This window comes from Acomys russatus, chromosome 1, assembly GCF_903995435.1.
Source record: "Acomys russatus chromosome 1, mAcoRus1.1, whole genome shotgun sequence".
NCBI lineage: Eukaryota > Metazoa > Chordata > Mammalia > Rodentia > Muridae > Acomys > Acomys russatus.
In genome coordinates, this window is record NC_067137.1 from 4,569,855 (window position 1) to 4,596,188 (window position 26,334).

General features: G+C 39.8%; 1 protein-coding gene across 2 annotated transcripts in view; it reads left to right on the plus strand.

Moving 5' to 3' along the window:
* The first annotated feature begins 247 nt into the window (after window positions 1-247).
* The window catches only part of Fshr (follicle stimulating hormone receptor), a 192,623-nt gene continuing 166,536 nt past the window's right edge, over window positions 248-26,334 (plus strand). For both annotated transcript variants that reach the window (XM_051157033.1, XM_051157112.1), the window contains exon 1: window positions 248-399. In XM_051157033.1, the coding sequence (XP_051012990.1) occupies window positions 248-399 (152 nt within the window). The remainder of the gene's footprint in view (window positions 400-26,334) is intronic.

Consider the following 26,334-nt stretch of genomic DNA (forward strand, 5'->3'; position numbering starts at 1 on the left):
AAATACAGGTTTTGAAAGATAAGGCAGAAGCTTACATTACTTCAGAAATCACTACTGACACACATTAATTTTACTTGCCTGGAAGTTACAAAGAAAATCTAAGGAAAAAAAAAAGCATCTTTTGGTGGGTCATGTGACTTTGCCTGTTCTGGGGCAGATATCTCCAGGCAGTGCGTGGAGGAGCCTGTGGACTCTGAAGATTTTCGCTGCCGGTGCAGGAAGAAAGCAGGTGGATGGATAAATAAGCATGGCCTTGTTCCTGGTCGCCTTGCTGGCATTCTTGGGCTCGGGATCTGGGTGTCATCACTGGCTGTGTCATTGCTCTAACAGGGTCTTGCTCTGCCAAGACAGCAAGGTGACCGAGATTCCGTCTGACCTCCCCCGGAACGCCGTTGACCTGTGAGTATCACAGCGGGGACAGCTGTGTGACTGCCATTTGTGCATTGAGCACTATTATTATTTCCTGTTAGACTGATATCTGCTGGGCTGAAATATTTCTGTCCTGACCGAAGGCTACAATAAAACAAACTCCCCCAGGCAGTCACTTCTCTGTCTGTGGCTTTCCAGGGCGCTTTGCTGAGAGTTTGTCAGGGAAGGCCGCTGTAGAAACCTGAATCCAGGGAAAAGGTGGGTGAGTTTGAAGGGCACATTTACTCTAGGGATCCACACTCCCTAGAGAAGCAGGAAAAATAAAAGGGAAGGCAAAATGGAAAGCTCGGGAGACGTACACCTGGAGGCAGGAAAAATGAAGACTGTGGATTTCAAGTACCTGTGGCACTGAAAACAGGAGCAGATAGTTCTGGGATCCAGAGTTTTTTGTTTTGTTTTGTTTTGTTTGTTTGTTTTTCTCGAGACAGAGTTTCTCTGTGTAGCCTTGGCTGTCCTGGACTCGCACTGTAGACCAGGCTGGCCTCGAACTCACAGAGATCCACCTGCCTCTGCCTCCCAAGTTCTTAACTGGGGAAAGGAAGCTTGCGAGGGGAAAGCAGAGGGAGTGTGAATAAAGAAGGAAGAATGACTGAAAGGGAGAAAGGACACAGGATAACAAACACAGCAGGCAAAGCGGATGCCAACTTTAGATTTTTGCTGAACTATTTAAACAGGAAGTAGACATTCTCTTAGAATTGTGCCGGACCTGGGACATACCTCATTCCGTCTCTTCCCTTTGCAATTTATAACCTAGTGGCCACACACTAAAGGGATTTCCAAACTCTCACAGTGGGTGGAAAGGGAGCCAGGGCTTATGAAACACAGCCTGTGAGGGCCCACCCACTCAGCGCGTTCTTTCTTGGAGCCCCAGGCCTGGGCTGTTAGATTGTTCAGGTACCACTTGCCCTGAGAAGTGATGTGTGTGACTCGTGTGGCAAACAACCTCAGGGTTCTCACTGCAAGCTGTGCCTGTGGATCATTAGATCATCCCTTTTAGGATAATGTGTGCGAGTCAGGCCTCCTGGCTGACCTCTCGAGGCTACAGTGACTGTGCGGAGGCTGTTGTACAGTAGGGAAAACACTGCCCTGCTTTGTGTTTTGGCTACACTGCCCAGATGAGTCTGCTTTTCCTGACTATGTTTAAGAATGTGCTGTGTACAAAGACAGTCTGGTGTGTGAGGTCATTCTAAACACACGGGAGGCCAATGCACCCTGATCTCCCACAAGTTATCGGCACCTAACTGCTTTAAGCACCCGCGCTCCCTGAGCTTTCTACTTTATTATTTTATTTTATTTTTATTGATTTTTTATATATTATTAATTTATTCATATTGCATCTCAATGGTTATCTCATCCCTTGTATCCTCCCATTCCTCCATCCCTCCCATTTTCTCCTTACTCCCCTCCCCTATGATTGTGACTGAGGAGGACTACTTTTAAAGTGGTTTTAATGCTTGCTTCAGGACTGTGCCATGGATATAGACTCCTTCTTCTGTGCCCTGGGTTACCTGTTCTAGCTCTCCTCTGCTGCTTCCCATGTGATCCTGTGGGCCAAGCAGTGCTCTTCAAGCTGTCAGCCCAATCCCTTGTAGACATAATTGTCAAGCAGTGCTCCATGGCCCTCCCAAATTCCCTTTTGTGCCTCGCTGTTCACTGCCTGGAATTTCTTCCTAAGAAGATGGGATTCTTCCATTCTGCATAAAGAAAAAAAGTTGGATAACAAGAAAAAGAAAAGGGAAGAAAACAGAAGGGGAACAAAGGAAAGAAGGAAGGAAGGAAAGAAGGAAGGAAGGAAAGGGGAGATGGGGGAGTTATGTATGCATGATACATGAAGACCAGAAATATAGTTTCTTTGTTTTTCTTGCAAGACCATGACTAAAATACATCGCTGTTCAAGAGCACTTCAAACCTGAGGAACAAGCATGACATGTTGAGATTTCATAGAAAGCAAGGGAACCTTAGACAGAACATCAAACATAAGTTCCATACCCTTGATTCTGGGAAGAAAAGTCATGCTGACCGTTGGCATCCCAGCCCAACTGGTAGTGAGTGTGGTGGTTCAGAAGCTCTGAGGATGCTCTAAAGGAGGTTCCTTCCTCTCCATGGGCTTTAAGTCAGACCCTACAAAAAAGTAGCCTAGCAATCTCTTGACAAAGTGTGTTGGGAAAAATAAGATAAAATAGGACAATTATCTGAGGTGTGTGTGTGTGTGTGTGTGTGTGTGTGTGTGTGTGTGTGTGTGTAATAGGGAAGATAAATCACCAAAAACAGACATTCTGGGTGACAATTTTTAGTTTGTTTTTTTCCATATAAGATGGACTTAGGAAGCTTGACCAAAGAGGTGAAATTGTGCGCTCAGCCTGGTATTTCTCATCTACCTTGCAGGGTTCTGGGTTTGGGTAATGACTTCAGTGATGGTCCATGTCAGGTGGGCCAGCTGGCTGTGCTTCACTGACTACAATGGCTTGACCCACCAAGCTGGAAAAACTGCATTGCTCACCTGGAACAAAACAATTGTCTTTCTCCATATACATATTCATCCTGCCTTTCTGCTAGTTTGTAGCAGTTTCACGTCATATTCACATATGTGCCACTGACACCAACAATTACTACTACCCTCTAGGGGAAAAAAGTAAAAACTCCAGGTCGAAAATATTAAATCTACAAGATGTTATAGATGCAATCATTTATTCTTCTTTGGCACAGTCTGTAATAATTAAAGAGAATCCACTCATACCGTTCCTGGCTTGCAGACTGCTGAGCTGGGCCCCTGGATGCCTGTATTAAAACCTCACTTCACAGTAAGTTCCCATAATTGGTTGCAATCTCATTTTACCAACATTTACTTCTAATTCCTTAATTATCTGTTTAAATTGTTATTCTCTTTCTTGGCCTTAGGTTCCTTGCATGGTTGCCATAGGTTATTTTTCATTTAGGAACAGATTTTTATGGCTTGACCTTTGTTTAGCAGAACCTTAGCTCTGAGCAGTATTTCAGTGTTCTGTGCAAAGCAGGATGGATGTCTTTGCCATGCCCATGAGTGGTATAATCTCCAAGTTAAGCAGTTCTTGATGGATTCAAACATAATCATGGTACCTTTCTTCCCTCTAGGAGATGCTCAAGGGTTTAGATTCCATAAAAGAAACTTTGGGGTCTGGTCTATTCCTTCTTAAGAGTGAACCATAAGCAAGGCTCCTGGCTTCTGACACAGTACTAGTAGAGATGAGCCTTTGGGTAGATTTTCATTGTGTTATGCTAGAGAAATGGCAATTTAACTATGTCTGATCTTATTAAACAAGGGCATTCTAAAACGTGGACTATAACCATGAGAAAAATAGTCATTATCTCTTACAACCATGTAAGTTTCAAACAAGTCTTACCATTTTACAGACTATCTTCCTACCCACTCATAGCAAGCATTCTCTTCCCATTGTCATTGCTTTTATCCGTCAACTGAAGGAATAGCTCTCCAAGGCCTTACTTTTCAGTTTGCTCATTTGTCCCCTTCTAGTAAATCCCTCGTTTTCCTCCAAATCTTCCGGCTCATTGTCATTCCATTTCCTCTGCAAAATGCCACTGTCACCATGTTATTAGGCACTAGTCCAAAGAACTCAATAGCTTCCTTTGCTGGCTTATATCTCTTCATCTTCTGATAGCAGGGCCTACTCACAGGCTGTGGAGTTTCTCTCAAACTGCATCTCTACCTCTCTGTCTTTATATCAACTCTTGGTTCAATTGTCTTCCGTTTCTTCTTGGCCTCTCGCTGTGCACACTAGTTACAATGATCACACTCGAAATTTGTGTCTATCATGAAGTCATCCCTGGCCACTCAGTCTTTATTTAATCTTGCCTTCATCTGAACTTGGTGTAGCTCATTTCACACTGAATCTTGCTTTGCATTTAATTTTTTATGTGTGTCTTATTTCTCCAGCTGCAGCAAAATTTTCTCTTGTGCTGCTTGTTGCACCTGGTTAAATGCAATGTACATTCTGGGTCTTCAATTATGTGCTGAAGAAATGATTTAATAAATCAGGCAGAATTAGATCTGTTTATTTGCTCTGCTCTTCGGTATTGAAGAAAAGATTTCTATAACAGATGATTATTGCTCTCTCTTGCAGTGAACTAAGATAGCATTTGATAGTGTTCTTGTTTTCCTTGCTTTTTTATGTGTTGTTTTAAGAAAATGCCTGTATATCATTCTGGAATCTGTAATTTATTCAGAAAGAACAAAACAAGTCACCTAAGTTAAAAGTTGAATATTCTGTACACTAGATATCTCGTTCAATTCCTTTGACTTGAGTTAACAGTGTCTGCCTCTCTATACCTATGAATATTAAAAAGGTGGATGAAATCATGTAAACAAAATCACTTCAAAACTGATAGAAATCATCAAAGAAAAAAATGTATTTTGCCAAATAGAACCAGATCTCAAATCTGGACTATTATTCCTTAGATGTTCTCCAATAGTAGCTCTGTCTGATTATTGAGAAACCAAGGAAGGACTCTTTGTGCAGATTACCTGGGTGCCCCGTGCAAATTTGCCCTCTGCCTGCCTTGTTTAAATGCTCCTTTGAAAGAAACAAGCTGTTCTGTGTATGTGCTAATGCATACATAATCCTTTCTCCTAAGAAAAATCCCTGTACCTACTTTAGCAAAAATTATCTATGGCCAATGCTTGGAATTTAATTGAGCCATTGGAAAGGTTTGTCTTCCTTATAGAGGAATCAAGGAGAAATGACTAAAGAAATAGTAATAGAATATAGTACCTTGAACAAGTAGAAATTACATTTCAAGGGAAAATCTTTTAAAGCAGACGATGAACTCTACCCTGAGAATTGGCTAAGAGCTATAATTTATAGAGTCATTACCAGCAATTGGAAAGCAGGAGGTTGATAGCACAGAACTTTCACTTGGTACATGAGGATAAAAATCCCACTACTTTACCTACAGGTACCTGCGGCCCTCCCTTAACCAAGTCTTCCCTGAAGAAGGCTACATTTTGGAAACAGGACATATGCCATTTAACTTTGATTATCCTTCTCCAAACCACTTAATTGGGTTATCCAGTCACTATAGCTGGTTAGACTATATTTTTCTTTTAGCTGTTAGATTTAGAATCTCCAACTTAGCTTTATTTAGACTAGAGTCTAGCTTATATATGCCCACAAGGTCGACTAGGAAAGAGAGTAATTATTTTTAATTGCCTAGGATCTGATTATGATGAGATTTGGATGTTTGTTCCTAATCTGACCTCTCCCTGAAATATCTGAAAGCATGCTTTCTGTGGCTGACCCGGACATGCCATTGCCTTGTTCTTTTGTATGGAATATACCACTGATCTGAAACTAAGGATATACAAAAATATATAATTTAAATACAGCAGCTAAGCCCTTGCCATGGACTTGAATTCAATTATGTTTTAGTCTTAGATATCTGAGTTCATTCTCTCTCAACTCTCTTTTTCATCAAAATGCAACATAGAGCCCTCACATGGAGTCCTGTTTCAGCCACTGCAGAAAATGAACATCTCCATAATGCCATACTTGATGAAAACCTCCACAAAATAGAGGACCCATAAGTCCAATTAAGCTTCAATGAAATAAAAGAACCAACTGATTGAGGATACTATAGAGAAAATTCTTAAGTAGATTGCTGGAAGACTGAAGTAGGATGATTCTGAGTTTTCTCTGATTCTGAAATACTTTCATTTCACAAATACTTTCCAGGGAAACGCGCCAAAACCAATGGGATTTTCTTAGGCCTCGGGTTGCAACAGCTAGGTAATAATCTAGTTGTAAGACTCAGAATGTGAAGATACCCTTGGCCTTCATAGACAGTTTTGTTATGTGAAAAGCAGTGTGGAGAATCCCCTATGTTGTTGTATAGAATCCTGTATTGTTTCACAGGAATTTTGAACAAGAATTTGCTAAGAATCTCAGCTCTGACAGTGGCTTTGTACCTAAATAAACAAATCTGTGAGGTTTCTAAGCATGAGTTCTTCTAATATTGCCTTGGAGTAAGCGAGCAATAGGAAGGAGCGGCTTCTGCCACAGAAGGGCCAGGGTCTGGAGTTGCAAACTGTCAGGAGTCACTTCCACTATTCTGTCACCTCTATAAAAGTATATGAGAATTATCTCCTAACGACAAGGTCACAACCCTAGAAGACAGTGTGGCCTGTCCCTGTGCTTTCTCTTGCCTTACACTCAGTCTGTCAGTTATTCTAGGAGCCCTCTGTCCCCTCCTGTCTCAGATCCCTGTGCTGACCTCTTGCGCTGGCTAACTTACCCTCTGTGATTCAGCTCTCAGATTAAGGACCAGAAGCCAGACACATTTTGTCATCAAGTTAACATTCCTGTATGCTCTGTCATCCTTTCTGACCCAAGCCATTTATGTACACACTATTTTCTCTTCCCTAGCTCCCAGGTATATCTTCTATCTCCCTACCCAAACATAGTTATTTCTGTTCACCCCAATATGCTCTTCTACCCCAGCGTCATTCAATGTTGAGACCACAAGAAAGAGGCTCATTTTTCCACAAAACGTTTTTTAACTGCAAATACTTATTGATTATATATGTGAGACACTTGCCAGTTGTTAAAATAGTCAGAAGAAAAGGCAATGTCCCTTCCCCTGTGAAGATGCAAAGAAAAAAAGGAGCAAGTAACAACAACAGTAGTCTCCTCATCCGTACTCGCAGCAACCAGCTCCACCCCAGAAGAGTCATCGTGAGATTTACTGCACGTAGCTCTGTTGCTTATGTAAAAAGAAACGGCAGATCATGAGAACTGGAAGAAAAGGATGCCACTGAAACTCAGAGAGACAGGATTGTTGCCTAGCACTGAAAGATAGCTCAGGAAGGGAGGTATGTCTGTCTACATCTTTCTTGCTGACCACCATTTCAGGAGATGTGTTAGGGCCACTTCTCAAATGCCCATTATATAAAAGGCTGGAGAATGTTTACTACATTTTATAAAGATAACACAGGAAAGATATAAAATATAATAACAATGGAACCCCAGCAAATTGATGGTAGGGCTTAACTGGCACATGTTCAGGTAAATGAGGTTTCAAATCATGAAAAGCACAGGATTGGATTCTCTGAGCTTGGGTGTGAGATGCTGAGACACAAAACCTGGAAGGAACATCAAGGTAGAGAGAGTTAGCTGTTGCATTTTTTTCCAAATGCGTATTTTTCTCCAAAGGTACTTTGTTGCTAAATGCTGCCATGTGTCTATCTGGTAAAACTTTGCCTGTCAGTGAACTATGTATTCCAGACCTACCCTGCCCCACCACTACCACCACCAGCACCACCACTACCACCACCAGCACAACCACTACCACTACCAGCACCACCACCATCACCAACAACATCACCACCACTACGTATGGGTACCTTCTCTTCGGAGCAGGAAATAGTACTGACCTTGCCTCACGAAGTCCATTGCTTCTAAAAGCAACACACCTTCAAAATATAAAGGGACGCTAGCAGAGGATCCCTGAGAATCATAAACTCTTAAGGAATTTCTCTTTCTTCTCAGCTTTAAGCTCCTTGATATGGCTGTACTAGCTTTAGACTAGAAAAACAAATTAAACACAAACCAGTCCACAGCATGCGTCATATCCACAGCTACCTCCAAGCTGTTGCCACTTGCATATACTTGTTAGTACTGGTTTGTGACCAGAGGAGGAAGAAGATCTTTTGTGGGTTAGTCTTGAGGCAAGTCTCTATGTGTATATACTGGAGAAAGGAGCAAATTATGCAACAAGAAATATTGGTTTAAGTTACAAAACTGAGACAGCAACAAAAAAATATACGAGTATTGTGATGGACAGCTGAGAGGTCATCTGGAATCCTGCCTGTGGTAGCCAAGAGACTTATCATGCCCCTGAGCGTGAGAAGTGGCCGAGTTCTTTCAAGAAGAACACACAGTCTTAGAAAGGCATCTCGTTCCCCCAAACAAACACTAGAGACAAGTGGAAGAAGAACAAACAGTTCTGATAGCCAGATAGAAAGCCTACAGAGCAACTCTTGGGAGCAGCTCTCCCGGGAGCTATTCTGGAGACAGAAGAACTACAATAATCTCAGCAGAAGACCCAGCTGGGTCATTAAGTTGAGAGAGTATCAAATCTCAGATCTGGCCTCAGGCACATCAGGGTCCCTGGAGACAATCTTTCAGACCTGTGCAGGAGGCTGAGACCCTTGTCACCATTCTGGCACTCTGATGGATGAGTTAGAGCTCTGGGAGGGTAATTTAGCATTTGCATTCATAACTGGAACCTCGTACCTATAAATTCACAGGCTTTACTTATGTTTTCTAAAGAATGCATCTTCAGTACCTGAGATGCTGGCCTGTGCCCTTCAGTCCAGCTGCTTGAGAGGCTGAGGCAGGATCGACAGCCTGGGAAACATAGAGATTAAGTCTTAATTTTTTTTCTTAGTCCAAAGAATTGAATTATACTAAATGGCAGAGTTCTTGCCTAATATTTGTGAGTCTCTGTTTCAAGCCTCAGTACTAGACACACACACACACACACACACACACACACACACACACACACACACACACACGATGATGATACATGAATAAATAAATCTTTGATGTTTTGTTAATGTGGGTAAGGCCTTTTGCCTAACAGCTCTCAGTGGTATGTCTAGCTGCCTGTTTGTTTGTTTGTTTGTTTTATTGATTGATTTTTATTTGGCAGGAATTTGAGACATGAGATCACTATGTAAGCCTGGCTGGCTTAGAACTCACTATGCAGAAGATGCTGGCCTAGAACTGCTTGAGCTTTGTCTGTCTCTGCATTTTTTAAGATGTGCCACCACACCTGACTTCTTAAACAAACTCTGCCAATCCTTATCCAACTCACCTTATTACTACCTCTTCCTAAAGTTACCATACTCCAAAGTACAGGGGACTATGCATCACAAATCTCATTGGGTGAGGAGACATTACACAGAGTCGGCCAAGTCAGCACCCCTCAGCCTACAGCAAGGGAGCATGGGAGACCTTCCGCTGATTATGCAAGCTTGAGGTTCTCCTACAGTGCCAGCAAGCCACAAGGAAATGCCACCACAGTGGTAGTCCCAGCATCTTGTTCACCGGCTTTCCAATCCTAATATTGCTCTTCTCCCTACAACCTAGTAGCTTGATACTTGAGAAAAAAGTCCTCGTCTCCTCAGTGGGGTTTTGTGAGGAAAAGTTTGTGTAACACGTCATCCCATCCAGGAATCCCCATTTGTTATTCAGTTGGTTCTGTCTGGCCTAGTGTTTCCACTGAAAATCCTTCTTGTTGCAAGTGTCGTAAACTTTACTTTATTCTCAGTCCTTTTTAATACCGCTGTTATTTTTCAAATAGAAATGGAAAGGATTGCCTATAAACTCAAGTAACAGATATGTAGACCACCCCTTGGCCCACAGGTTACAAAGCCTCAGAGGACTCAACAGAGCTGTCAGACCTGCTCAGAGTGCTATTTTCTCTTGACTCCAGGCCTTTTTGGCCCCATGCTAGAGTTTCCCTCACATCTCAGGCCATGTCTTAATCTTCTGTGGCAAGTTCCGCATTGCTGCACAGTCTCAGATGCTGGAACACACATCCTTTCTTCTAGCCCAACTCTGCCATGAACTGCATCTCTGTGGTGAACTCATCCCATCCATAGCATTACATAACACATACATTCAAAATATGTGTGCTATGTTCAGCTGCTTCATGGAACCCTAGACATGAAATACACAACTATAGCCTGGATACCATCACTTGCATCCCTCCTTGGAGTCTCCAATGTACAAGTAGAAGTCTTGACCTCCTTCACCCATGGCCCTGAGAAACTCTCCCTGTGGAGACTCTCCAGTACCCCAACCCAAACCAACCCATTACCTGGTACTAGAGATTTAGTCCCTGAAGCATGACACTAAGCTCTCCACTTCTCCATACGATCACCACTATCATAGCTACAGCTATTATCTCGTCCACACAGGTTACAGAAAAATCTCCCACAACTCCCCATTCTCTGGTTTCAGGTGAATCCACACTTCACCCCCAGTGTGGCAGCAAGATCAGCGTTCCCAAACAGCATGGCAGAGAGCCATTTAGAATTTCCCTTAGTGTGAAACGTATTCGGCCCGCATATCCTTCTTGTTGCAAGTGTCATAAACTTTACTTTATGACATGTCTCTATGACTGGTATTACTGTACCTTCTGGAGAGCCAATGGAAGGAAGAACACAAAATTCTTTCTCTTGTATAGACCATATGCTTTACCATGAGGACAAAGTCAGCTCTGGCCTGACTCTGCTTCTGCAAGAGCACAATGCCCAATGTGTACTGCTTTCCCATTACCACCACATTCCAGTCAACCTAGACCTACTCTGGGTTCAAGGTTTTACACCCCAGCTCTTTCTCTTCCTTTTCTATCTAACTGGAATGCTTTTCCTGATCCTGTTGGCAGTTTCCGATCTTCCTACTCTACCCAAATGTCACCCCATAAAGCAGTGGTTCTCAACTTTCCTAATGCTGTGACCCTTTAATACAGTTCCTTGTGTTATAGTGGTACAAACCATAAAATTAAATCAGTGCTACTTCATAACTGTACTTTTTCTACTGCTATAAATCAAAATGTATATATCTGATATGCAGGATATTTGATATAAGACCTCGATGAAAGTGTCATTCTATTCCCCTCCAAAGAGGTCATGACCCACAGGCTCAGAACCACTTCCCTAAAGGGTCTTTCTTGACCACTCTACCACAGTTGCATCTCACACTGCTCTATCTTGTGACACTCACATTCTTTTCATAAACTCATTTTAATTTAAATGTTTTATTTCTCCCTTGTCTCCCATTGGCCCTGCCACTATAAACTAGAACTGAAGTTGTATGATACCAAGAATTTCTACCATGCTTGATGGTCCCTTTCATAGGACAGTAACATTATATGTTCATGAATTCAATAAATAATTCAAAGGAGTCTTGAAACAAAGAACCAAACAAGATCAAATGCAGCCAGTATCTGTTAAGATCCACTGAGTAGCTAAGCTTGTATGCCTATAACGATGTCTTGCAGTGTTATCACTCTCTCCAGTTTGGAAGGGAGTAGAATGAAATAAAACAACTAGCCCAAAGACACCCCACTTGTAGGTGTCACAAACACAACTGGCATCCTGGATACAGTAGATTTCAAAATATCTTTGTACTAAGCATGAAAGAAGTAGAAATGATCTCCCTTTCTCCTGAACTCAAAAAGAGAAAGTCTGACCTCTTTATTCAAGGACTTACATATGTTCAAGGCTAGAGTTACTTACATTCAAAATGTGTATATTGTCCTGCTCCCAGCATTCAGTCATCTCTCTGAGTTGCACTGTACTTACTTGCTGAGTCCCCACTATACCCAGTCCAGATGGATACTCAATACCAACCAAGTACACAGAGGAAAAGTAAAATGAAGAATTATTCAGTGGAGTTGTGAATGAGTAGAATGAGAAATGAAGGATAAATGTCATAGACATTTCCAGCAATAAATTGCAAAATTAATCAGTAGTTGGTTAATTTTTAAGAGCTATTTGAGCAGTATATATAATTGTGAAAGACACAATGGCAAATTTCCCTTGGTTTTTACACATCTCCTATGAATGCAGATCCCAGAAGAATGAACTCTTGGCAGGAGGCACACTTGATCATCTGCCGGCATGAAGACTTCTGCAGGAAGCAAACACAGGATAAAGAAAAATGACTAAAGGAGACTCAGGGTCACTGGAGATGCTCTCTAAATGGGCTGCATACAATTAAATGAAACACAATACTCCAGCACTTAGGGGAAAATTATATTGACCCAATATGGCCTCACCACTTCTTTTCTAAAACATATTTCTAGAGCGTAGGATTGCGCCTCTGTTTTCTCATTATGCTGACGTAAAGCCTAGTCCATAGATGATTGAATAAGCTCACCAATCACCATGGAATTACAATTTAACAGGCATCATCAGGTGCCATGGCACATGCTTATAATCCCAGCACTCAGGGAGGCAGAAGCAGGTGGATCTTTGTGAGTTCAAAGGCAGCCTGATCTACAGAGCAAGTTCAGGACAGCCAGGACTTCATAGAAAAACCCTGCCTGGAAAAACAAAATAAAACAACCCATACAAAAAAAAAGAGGCATCAAATTCAGTTGCCCCGCCCCAATATATCATCTCCATGATTTGTCATAATGAATCCTTGAACCTTAAAGATTGTCCAAATTTCCAAGACTCTGATTAAAATATAACACTGTAAAGTCATTCCAAATGTATGTGTATGTGCACATGCCCACACACAGGCACGTGCATATGTATGAATCCACAGGGATGGAGGCCAGATGTCAACTTTAGGGTCATTCATCAAGTTCTCTACACCTTGATTTTTAGACACAATTTTATTTGTATGGAGTGTGATGGTCCAGCCAGGTTAGCTGACCCACAGTTCCCAGGCATCTGCACATGTCTGCCTTCCCTGTACATAAGCTACCATGCCTGGGTTTCTTATCTGGGTTCTGGAGACTGAACTCAGGGCATCATGCTTATGTAGCAAACATTTTACGAGCAAGGCTATCTCCTCAGCCTAAAAATACTAAAAATATGAAACTTGTAAGGCTCCACACATAAACTGTTCGTTTGTTTTGAATCATGGTCTTGCTATTTAGCCCTAACTGGGTGCTCTGGCATTTGCTACATAGCCCAGGCTGGCCTCTAACATGTGGCAATCCACCTGCCTCAACCTTCCGAGTGCTGGGATTACAGTCATGTATGACCACATCCTGTTAAAGTTCAACTATTTATAAATTTTCAAAAAGTGTGCTTCTCAAAACTCTAGTTTTAGGAGACACCCTATAAAAAGTAAATTTGTTGAGGCTTATTCTAAAATCAGGTTAGTTTTGGAAATGCTGCACAAAGTGCCTCCAATCTCAGGCATTCCTGTGCACATAATAAACGGAAAACTCTCAAAGGAAGTTCAACCCAAATAACTCATAAGTGTTTCAAAGAACACACTTTCAAGAAGCTGTGATAGTGATGTAGTTAACCAAGAACGTGCTTGGCCAAATGAGCTTTCATATGGCCTCAGATGAACTGATGGGTTGAAAAAGTAGTATGTAGGTGGCAATGTAAATTGACAACAACCACCGTGGCAATCAGCATGGAGGGAGATGAGGTTTCTCAGAAATCTAAAAGTACAACCAGCTGACCCAACTAGACCAACTGGGTATACACTGAGGACCTCAAATTCTTGCTACAAAGATACTTGTACATTCATTTTTATTGCTTCATTATTTGCAATCCAAGTGGTCGTGTGACCAGATGTCCCATTACATACCAAAGTCTAAAGAAACATTGAAACATGCACACAATGGAATTTTATTCATTCATAACGAAAAACATCATACGTGCTTGCAAATGGATAGAACTGGAAGTTGTACTGCTAAGCAAAATACGGAAGATTTAAAAATACTACTTTTAATCTTATGCATATATCCTAGACTTCAATGTATGTATCTACATCTATGTACATATGCACATGTATGTAGATAAATGGTAGATAGATGGTAGATGATAGATAGATAGATAGATAAATAGATAGATAGATAGATAGATAGATAGATAGATAGATAGATATGGTGTAAGCTATGATACTAGAAAACGGTCCATGAGAAAGGAGTAAGAGATCTTAAGGAGAAATAGATAGGTCAAGAACAGATAATGGACTATATGTGACATAAAAGCATTACTTGGAAGCTGGAAGGTGACCATCCTGTAGAAGCCATAAACCAGAACAAAGAAGAAGGAAAGGAAATGAGAATCAATAAAAACAGCCTATGTCTGAAAATGCCATAATTAACCCATTCCTTTGCATTTTTATATACTAACTTAAACAGTAATTTCAAAAACAGATGGGAAAGTTGTGAAGCAGTAAAGTCAGAGAAAGAGATTTGGATTTTATTAATGCACCCTGTGCACATGTGTGTAAATATCACAACAAATTTTATTAATAGGCACAATTAATCCTTGTTAGCTAGGGCAGTGCCTATAATAGCAGGTAGTCATGAAACATTTGTTAAATGTGTGTGTGTGAGTGCACATGAGAGAGAGAGAGAGAGAGAGAGAGAGAGAGAGAGAGAGAGGGAGGGAGAGGGAGGGAGCACGCATGTGATGTATACACCTACACATGTGAATTTAGGTCATAAAACTAGAAGGAGAATGATAACAGGAAAAGAAGAGGTCTTAACAAGGAAGAACAAAGTGGAAAGATGGTGTAAACAATACAAAGCAGGAGGTGGAAACAATTCTCTTTCACTTTCTCTCTCTCTCTCTCTCTCTCTCTCTCTCTCTCTCTCTCTCTCTCTCTCTCTCTCTCTCTCTCTCTCTCTCTCTCTCTCTCTCTCTCTGTGTGTGTGTGTGTGTGTGTGTGTGTGTGTGTGTTTCAAATTGTTTTCCTTATTCCTTGAGATAGTGTCTCTCACTTTACCTTACATTTGCTTAATCTCAATATAGCACAGGCTGGTCTCAACCTTGCCACAATCCTCCTGAATACAGAGATTACAGGTTTTGCTATACCTAACATCCAAAATCCTTTTTGAAAATTCTCTATAGGACAAATATTGTCCTTTGCACACCTACTTTGTTTCACAAATCAGGTAACTTTTCACTAGATGAACTTGAGACCACATGTGCAATTTTCCTCCTCTTGTTTTAAGATTGAAAAATAGAGCCAGGTGTGGAGGTGCATTCCTTTAATCCCAGCTCTCAGAAGGCAGAGGCAGGTGGGTCTCTGTGAGTTTGAGGCCAGCCTGGTCTACAAAGTGAGTCCAGGGCAGCCAAGGCTGCACAGAGAAACCCTGTCTTGAAAAAAAAAAGATTGCAAAATAAAGTTCCATGCAATGAGATGACTTAGCTGAGGTAAGGCAGGTCACTACAGGCATCATGTACAAATATTCTCAATTCCCAAATCCAAAGCCTTTAAGTGTGCCATACCCAAATTTCTGTGGAAGAGCTGGTGAAGACAAAACATACCTTTCCTTTGTATGAGCAGAAGAAAGACACCTGTAAATCTTCATTCATGCCACATGAAGAATGGCATGTAATAATAAGTCACAAGGATTCTGTAACCAACAAGGAGCTTTGTCTATGCACAGACATTCATGTCTCAGCCAGTCCCAGAGCTATTCCTATGTAGTAGAATTAGCAATATAGGTTACCTGCTGGTTCTGCAGTTTAAATTATTCACATCTCGATTGTAGTCCTTTCCATCATTACCTCCAGATCCCACTCCTTCCCTCATCTCCTCTCTCTTCCTCCCCTAGTCCTCAGAAAAAGGAAACCTCTTTCCCAAACATCTGAACTCAGCCTATCAAATCTCATCTGTACTACCTATATCCACTTCCTCTGTGGCCTGGCAAGGCTGCCCAGCCAGGAGGAAGTGATCAACATTTGGTTGGGGGCAGAGTCCATGTCAGAAGTAGTCCCTACTCTCCATATTGTAGGACCCACAAGGAGGCCGTGCTGCCTATCTGCTACATCTGAACAGATGGTCTAGGTCCATATCATACCTGGCCTTTGGTTTCTGCAGAGAACCATCCTTAATTGTTCTGTGCATCACACACACCTCATATATTTATAATTTTAGGCCTGTCTAATGTTCGTAAGAAATTGTATGTTTTCATAACAAAAGAACCAGACTCTGGATAAGACCTTACAGAATGTCATGGGCACTGACATCCTGCATCCTTCATATTCCATCAAGAAGAGCTTCAGTTGTTGTTCCTCATCAGAACAAGACAGCTTCCAGGACAGCTTCAAAGAAATATTCCAACCCCAATTGGTCCAGCATTTTAGACTGTCCCATACAAGACTTTAATTGAGCCTGGAATTTTTTTTAACATTTAGAAACTGGACCACAAATGCTATTCCTAGATTGTTTAACCATTTCCCCAACTTTTATTTGGGCCCCTACAAAGGTATTATTCATCCCAAATCAGCCAGAAGAAACCCTAAGAGAACAATGCCCCATTTCCCTTAAGAGGAGTTGGGTAGGTTTTTGGTTGCTTTCTTGAGCTATGAATGTTTATTTTCATTGGGTGTTAGTTATAAGTTATTATTGGTCGTATTCAGAGAGAAAACAAGGTTGGACTCAGGGATATCTCTCTTTTCATTAATTTTTCTTTCTTAAGTTTGGAAATAGGGGTTGAAAAAAAGAAGGGGAATGTAGAAATATAGAGAATGATAGGACAAAAAAGTAGATTATTGAATCTACTCCACAGCTTAATGCCTTAATTGTTATTCATAAGATTATTTTTAATTCTCTGGTATAGAATTTTGTATATTGGTGCAGATTAAGTTTAATTTTGATACATTGGTATACAATTCAAAGTTAAGATTATTCTTCACACACACACACATACACACACACACATCCACACACACACAAACACACACATATATTTCTACTCTAATATGAAGTATTGTACCCATCCAACTCAAGTATAATACAAGGTTTACTTCCAACACTTTGAAAGTGCTATTTCAGTCTGCTTAGGATAATTAAGTATAAAAGCTAATTGTTAGTTGATAAAATCATGGTCATGTCAATTACTAGTTTACTTTTATCACAAAAATATACTCCGTAGGTTTAACAGATATTTATGATTATACACACACACACACACACACACACACACACACACACACACACGGTATTCAAAAGCCTCAGAGACCTACAGAATATGGCATTTAAAGATGTTCTTATTTATTTTTAAAGATTATTTGACAACAAGATAGGTTAACTCCTGGCAACACCCAGCCTACCTCAAAGAAGATGGTGAACATCAGAGAATCTCCTTATGGAGATGGCTTCAAATATGGCAAACAAGCCACTACGCAAAATGTCCTCATTTCTGCTACAGACAGAATTCTACCTAAAATGAGGCAAGCTTGAATGCAGGCAGATGGCCAAACTCTGCCAAGACAGGGTAAGCAAGTTCTCAATAGTTCTTGTCTCATGTGTGTGTATATACATATACATATACATATACATACATACATACATACATACATACATATACACACACACACACACACACACACACACACACACACACACACATACATATATATATATATATATACACACAGAAGGTGGCAGATGATGTTCCAAAGTTACAGAAAATTTTATGTGACTGTTAAGCCAGGAAATTGGCTCTGTAATGTTCTCATCTTGGAAGCTGCTAACCTGCACTTCTGGTCTACTCAGATAATTAATTTTATTCCTTTTCAAGTCTCTGATGGGGTTATAGACCAGATAGTTTAGTTTTACAGTTAAGCTTAGTTGTTTAAGAGTTAAGATATTTATATGAATAGATGTTTTAAGTTGATAAAGATGAGATATGATATATATTGATTTACATTCAAAATTTTAGACACACCAAGATAGGAAAGATGTTTTCTTCAAGGCGGCCAAATACAAATAGCCAAAACACTATAAATGTAACTTTTATTTAATTCCTGATTGATTTGTTGTTCTTCTTGCTGTAAGTAGTTTATTGTAAATGTGTGTAATAATATAAATGTATATGTAAAAAAAAAAGAAAAATAAGAAAAAATTAACAAAAAAAACAAGATACCTTCTTTTTATATTAATTTTTTTTATTAATTTATTCTTGTTACAGCTCAATGTTTATCCCATCCCTTGTATCCTCCCATTCCTCCCTCCCTCCCATTTTCCCATTATTCCCCTCCCCTATGACTGTTCCTGAAGGGGATTACCTCCCCCTGTATATGCTCATAGGGTATCTAGTCTCTTCTTGGCAACCTGGTGGCACTCAGAGGAAGGACAGCAGGTTGCCAAGATACCTTCTTTCCACCACAAAACAGTCACTGTACCCTTCTCCTTCACAAATCAAGGAAGCACTTTAGATATTCTGAACAATTAGAATTCCATTGCCATCCTGTGTCACTTTTCCTTGAGCTTACACAGCATATCGTTAAAACTTAACCACTTAATAGGTATATTTCAATGAGTATTATTCTATCTACAGGACAACACAATCATTACCAAGGTAGAACATCAAAACATGGTTTCTTTTTGCAGTGCAGTGCTGAGAATCAATCCCAGGACCATGGTCATCCCAGGCAAGTGTTGTACCACTGATATACTTCTGCAGACCCTAAAGCAAGGTTGCCACTTGCAAAGGTGATGCCAGACCACGATTCTCCACACTCAGTATGCACTTCTCTGGCTGATGTCTCACTAGGTTCCTCTCTTCTGGACTTGCATGAATACAGAATCTCATGGACTCCTTTGATGCCTGTACCTTTCACTTTAATAGAAATTTCAAGGTTCATTTAAGCTGTTAACTTTCACTAATTGTAGGCAGACTGAATATTTCCAGCAATTCTCTGGGGAATGAATTCCTCTACAAACAAATTCTTTCAAGTCATGGCTTCTTCCAAGAAATCATTTCATAAGGCAAAGATGGATATCTGTTCAGATCCTAGGATGGCTCCTTCCAACTGTCTTGCTTGCACAAGACCTCTGGGACAATCTATCAGCCTACATTAGAATTTCAAAAATGCATGACTCTACATTAAATTTTCTCTGAGTCTAACATTTTTTGGAGTTGAGTGCACAGTGCAGGGAAGATAATGGTTTGATATTTACTTTCCCTGACTTTCTGTCATGGAACACTGCCCTATGAACTGGGACAAAACTATTAAGGTCTCACCAGTCTTGGGCCATGCCCAAGTTATAATTGAGTAAAAGTTGCCCCAAAGAGCCTCAACTACAGGAAGTTGGCACTATGATGAGAAATGCTCAAGTCCTACAGTGTCAGCTTGGAGCTGGACAAAGGGAAACAATCTAGAGTGGACTCTCTACCTGTCTAAGGTGGGAAGGGGAGGAAAGCATTGTCCTTGATTCAAATGCTGTGTGCGTTTGTGTACGTGTGTGTGTGTGCTCACACACACATGTGCACATGCACACACTTTACTAGATTATCATAAAGTTTTGAAGCTATATTTCTTGCTTAATTCATGCCATTAGGGCCATTTCCAGGGACACTGAATGGTTTCTTATTATTTTAATAATTTTCTTAAGTTTCACCGTGGTGCAGACTGTCTAGTCTCCTTGCACTGTCATACTTGAGGTCAACCTTACTACTATGTTTCCAAGCAAGAAAATAAAATGGTGTGGGTTTTTACAGAAATCAGTATGTTAAGGAAACAAGATCAATCATCTGTGACATTTCTGGCATGCCTTTGAACAAAAGAGCAGTTGGTAAGCCAGAAAGAAATGAAACATTACAATCAAGTTATTAAGCCCAAGTTTGACTTTGATGTGTCTATGTGCATCATTAGTTTTAAATAATTTGGGACCTATATCTTTTTTTGCTTGTTCATTCCTTACTTTTTAATTCTACCAGTAAAGCAAAGCATTTATCTTCAATTACATTTATATGCATGCAAACATAGATATATTCTATATACAGATAGCATAAACAATAGTGATATGCCTATGATTATTAAACAAATATTCACACAATTATTGGAAGATATATTTATCATACATATTTTTATGTATTTATAAATACATATGTAAAATATGGTTGGTTATTCATGAATAGGAAAGCATTTTAAAGCCTGCTTTTTCCTCAGATATTTTTCTTTCAAATATTTCTATATAAAATTTTGAAGGAAAGCACCATTTCAATTTTAATTGTTACCTTGCTGTGAAGAAAATTCTTTCTTTTTTGTTGAAACTAGATTATTTTCTCATGTAACATATCTGGATTACTCTTTCCCTCCCCTCTCCTCCTCCCAATTATTCCCTACTGCATATTCCCTCTGGATCTACTTCTTCCTGTCTTTCACTAGAAAATGACAGGCTTCTAAGAGATAGCAACCAAACATGACAAAATACAATAAAGTAGGATGAAGCAAAAGTTTCCTTATTCATATTGATGTTGAGCATAGCAACTGAACAGAAAAAAAAAGTCCCAAGAACAGGCAAAAGAGTCAGAGACCCATTCATTCTCATAGTGAGGAGTCCCATTAAAATACTAAGCTAATAGTGATAATATGTATGCAGAGGACTTGGTGTACACCCATGTAGACTTGGTGCTTACTGCTTCATAATCTGTGAGCTCATATGAACCTTGATCAGTTGATTCAGAGAGCCTTTGTTCTTTGGGTATTCCTATCTCCTCTAACTCTTACAATCTTTCCTCCTCTTCTACAGGATTCCCTGAGCTCTGAGGGAAGGGATTTGATAGAGACCCCCAGTTTAGACTCCCCCCCCCCCAGAGTCCCAGCATCTTTTCCCATCTCCTACAGAAGTAAGCCCTTCTAATGATGACTGGATAAGGTACCAATCGATGAGCATGGCAGAATATCATTAGGGATCATTTTATTGACTATTTTGATATCAGTAGTGCTTGGTTTTACACTTTTTCCCTTGACTATCTAGTCTCAGGCCATTTGTGCCCAAAGAAGTACCAGGTGTGGGGTTCTTGTGGTGGAGTCAAATCAGACATTGGTTGGCTACTTCCTGGAGTCTGTGAAGGTGAACCCAAGGAGGACTCCTAGTAGTAGGCATATGGAGTTTCAACTAGTTATCCCTTGTATACCAATAAGACTTCTGTTGGAAGGATTAGGTTTTATTCAATTGAGTTGTTCACTAAAGGGGTCCCACAGAAATCTCCAAACAACCCAGGCTGATACTAAGACAAAGGGTTCCCTCTGATAACTGACAACAGGGCCCCATTGCCAATGACATCATCCACATCACTCATTGAATGTGGAGAAGTTGAGCTGGTGCCTACATGAAACCTTCACCTCTACACTCCAGTGTCTTTGGTATAGAAAGGTACTCTGCAGCCACAGAATATTTTACGTACCATCTGTCCTGCCTTCAAAATCTGTTAGAGCAATGATGCCATAGAACCTGTGGGACTTATGTCCTAAACACTAGTCTAGTCAGTGCTAATGGCTCTATCATATACAAAATAAGGCCAGTAACCTGTCTTCTTAGCAGCATAATAGTTTCTTAAACACAGTGTGCATTGAACATGCACAAATGGGATTACAAACAAAAAGATGCCTTCAAGGACTGCCTCGGTTTATTAGACAAAGAAAAGGAAAATATTTATTTTTTTCCTAGGTACAATAAAGATAAAGTGACCTTCTTCCTGTGGGTTTATAATTCTGACTATTTGGCCAAAATTATTTTACTAACAAAGAGCACACAGTTATATCAAATAGAAATAAAAATGTACACCAAAATCTGAGCTCAGCAACTTCACAGCAAATCACTGATATTATATATATATATATATATATATATATATATATATATGAAATTTATGAACCCAAACTAGAGGCAACACATCTCGACTGAACATTTCAATATGCATAGCCATTTTATGGAAGGCCAAGACACAGGGTTTGATGACGAGGCCGTATTAATGCAGCTGATGAAGGTACACACAAGCTCAGAATACGACAAATCAAGGCTTTTCAAGTTATTTCATGATAAAGATAGGAGAAGCAGGAAAATATTAGAATTCTGAAATTCTTTGAAAAAAGCACACATATAAAAATAGTATAAGGCACGTCTATAACAAAGTGAGATGTGTGCTGGGTATAAAAAGAATTTACATATCTGGCAGTGAAGAACTATATACATGGTGATCTGGTAAGATATCATTAAGCTAAAGAAAGAGTTATTACTCTGAAGGAAATATAACTTGTGAATTATGAGTTTCTTTCCCAGAAATATCGCTTGTACAGACCTGGGGTATAGATAGGAGAAGTTGAAATATTTCTGTTCCATATCTTTAAAGATTATCCATCAGAAAAGAGCATGGCTTCCTTTTAATAGTTTTCAGAGACTTAATTAGAAAGAATAACGTTAAGAGTCAGAGAAATGTAATAGTGTGATAATGTTTTTTAAATCTCTATGACTAAAGTTGCAGTAAGTTAGGCCCTGCCTAAGCTTGCAACTGAGAAGTACAAATGGCTTGAGTCATCACATATCTTTCAATATAAAATTAATTTTTCATTCATCTGCTTCAGCTGCCTATAGGAACTGGCTGAGATTATGCTGTACCTAGAAAAACTTCAAATATGAAGCTACAAGTTTGTGTAATAAAGAATACTTTCAGATAAACCTCTGAGTTTTATGCACTGATTTAATCAGCCATTTATACATAGTAGTAAATTGGTGTGGACTGAACATAGAAAACTTCCCTCACGTAAACTTGAATTTATTATTTTGTTTGTCCACACCAAACACTTCTTTTTCTTAAACAAAGAACAAAACAATAAATTGAAGTATTATGAAAAATGAATACCATATACTAGAGATATTGTTCAGTGGTTAAGAATACAAGCTATTTTTTCAGAGGACCAGAGTTTAGTATCTATTACCCAGGCTTTAAACTCAAAACTGTCCATATTTCCACTTTCAGGGAATCCAATGCCTCTGACCTCCACAGGTGCCTACGTGTGCACACAAACATAGCACACAGTGCATAATTAAAAGTAGTTTTAAAAACCCTTTTAATAGTTCAAAAATGCTGACATTAAAAAATGAATATCAAAAAAAATGGTATAAATACCCTGCCTTTATGTATTGTATTTCTCCAACTCTGCCTTCAAGGCAGGCCGTCAAGGTCAGCTAAGATCTGCAGTCCAGCTCAGTTTATGTTTGCAGCACTCTGTTAAGTTGTCTCCCTTCCATTCATCATTATGGTATAAGTGACACTCCAGGGGAAATCAATTACTTTTGACTAAGTAGAAAAGACTGTCTATCTCCCTAGAATCATAATTGGTGTTTTGTTATTTTGCTGTTGTTTAAACCTTGCAAGATCCATACTCTTGTTTTCACCAAAGCTGAGTATCTTGTCTGTTGCAACCTCCAGGGAGAGCTTTCCAGTGTTCAGGAACTCCCCATCAAGGACAGAATAATTACAAACACTTAGTTATTACAAGTGAATTTTTGAGCATCTGGCTAAATATTGTCTTCTTCATGATTTAAAGAAAAAGCCCTTTAAGCCCTTAAGGGGATAGAATCTTTTTCTTTCCACCAAAAAAGATGTGCCATGACAGACTGTGTTCAGATTTGGAAGAGTCTCAGACAGGAAGATCCCCACACCTCCTATCTGTCTTAGAAATGCCAAGTGCTATACAAGAAGGAAATCACAGGGGATTATTCTGAATGAGTATAATTAACAACTCACAGTGAATTGATGAGCTATATTGAATTGGATGGCACTAAAGTGAATTTTAAGTGCGTGTTTACGAACTGACAGGTGCCCACAATGAACATAGAAGAAAAGGTGTAGTCGTCTGAATGATAAATGTTCCACGTAGACTCAGATAGTTGAACACTTGGTCCTGAGTTGGTGACACTGTTTGGAGTGGGTTTGGGGAGGGAGGGTGTGGAACTTTTGTGACTTAGAGCCATGCTGGAAGAAGCACATTGCTGGGTGGTGGGGCAAGCTTTGGGAAGTGATAGCCTTGCTCAACTTCAGGGGTGTTCTCAACTTCCTGTGTAGAGGATGAGAGTTGCCTCCAGCCTACAGCTATGCCTCTCCTGCCATTACTGACTTTCCCTCTGGACCCATGATCCAAACCATGGTCATTGTGTGTTATCACAGTTATGAAAATGGAACCACGACAGAAGGCCAGAGTGTTGTCTGTTCACTGTGCAATCAAGGCAGGCCAGAAGTTAGAAATCCAGGGTGTCAGGTCTCTTGAACCTTGAGGAAACTTATTTTAGGTGACTTGGGCAAGGACAGCCAGGACAAACGGGAGCTAGCCAAGAGTGTGGACCTCGTACTACAAGCAACTCATTGTTCTCAATCATACTGAGGACACACTGTGTGTCAGACTCAACTCCAAGAACTTCATCATATCATCCTAGTGAACCACAGGACAGGACTTTCTACTGCCCTGTTGTCAACTGAAGAGACTGAGGCATGAAATACTTAATCACTAAAGAGAAGCATCTAGGATGTGAACAAGGTCATGGAGACTTTTCCCTTAAACTTTTAAAGATATCATGGTCAGTAGAAGAAGAGTTTGTGGCTTGGTAACTTAAGAGTTTATAATTTATCAGAAAAAAAAATAAGGTGTGAAGGAAATGGAGAAATAAAATAATTTTTCCACCTTAAGAACTTGAAATTATAAACTTTTCCATTTTCCTGAACTTACATTTTTAAAATATCCAGAACTCACATGTCTAAATTTCTCATAGTTTTGCCTCATTGGAGTCTGCTAGTTCACTATTGTCCAGAGCCTGAGAGCTTGTGTTGGGCTATTATTTCTGCAGATATCATAAAGTGAAAGCTTCTGGGAATAACACATAATCTCTTATTTATGTTTATTCATTAGTTTCAGAACAACTTCATAATAATCAAATGCTCAATTGTTGCCTCACATTCAGAGACCTCATCAATTTTGGACGCTAAAATATGTATTATATAATATGTGTCATATCTAATATTATGTATAATATAATTAATGTAATATATTATGTTTATATCATACTACACTGATAAGGATATATACATATATATGCAAATATATGTGCATATATGTATCTATACACACACACACACACACACACACACACACATATATATATATACATCCCACCCCAACCATAACCAAGAATTAACCCATTTACTTCCTATTGCCAGAGCAAGATCTAAGGGTCAACTCTCAATAAGCTGACAACGGTTCTTCTAGATTAGTCTTCCAACTACCAAGTTATGGAAAGCCAGAAGAAAGAAGCTGGGAGGGAAGGTGGGAAGGAATCTAAAATCCACTGGTGTTTTTAGATTCACAAATGGCAAAGCTGTAAAAGGTGTATATAAGTGTGAAAGTAGGAAGGCCAGTGAACTAATGGGTGGTTGGTTCTAACATTTATGATTGAATGGCCACCTCAGTCAGAGATCACTCGCAGCCTCAAATTCTCCTTCTGTTTTGCATGGATGAAGGGACGTAAACGTTTCAGCTTTATCACTTTACAGAGGAACATTCTCAGGCCCAGAAGCATACATGTTTTTCCTAGTTTGTATAATAACATACATTTGGTGCTGGCACCGCACCTAGGTCTTCTGATACCCATTCACAGACTCATTGCATCAAGATACTTGGCTTCATTGTCCAGGGTCTGGAGTCTGCTGCAGTCTCCATACAAAGCCAGAAAGTGACCTTTGTCATAGGACGCCTTTATCTAATATTTCTATTTCTTGATTTAACAGAAAAAGATGGCCCACTTCTGAGGAGCTGTCTGAGAAAGGGTAGGCAACAAAACATGTGTTTGGAAATGTGTTTGAATGAATGAGTGGATGAATTGGTACCAACTAGTTTTTTTATACTTCTTTCTTTAGGAAATTAAATTGCATAACTCAAAGAATGTTTAAGTCATTAACTAACTTAAATTTACAAAATTATCAGTCTTCATGATTGAATTTTGATAAGTGAATTGAAAAGTGCTTATACACCTACATTCAAAGTGGCCCTCACTCCCCAGGCTTGCCTACAGCCCAGTGGTGTGGATGAGATGGCAGGTGCTGACAGAACTAAAGAATGTCTGTGTCTCCAACAGCCTGATGACAAATGTGGTGTATGAAGAAAACAATGTCAAGGAGGACTAGAGAGCTATGAACCTGAACACATAGAAAAAACAATGTCAAGGATGACGAGAGAGCTATGAACCTGAACACATGGAAAAAACAATGTCAAGGATGACTAGAGAGCTATGAACCTGAACACATAGAAAAAACAATGTCAAGGATGACTAGAGAGCTATGAACCTGAACACATAGAAAAAACAATGTCAAGGATGACTAGAGAGCTATGAACCTGAACACATGGAA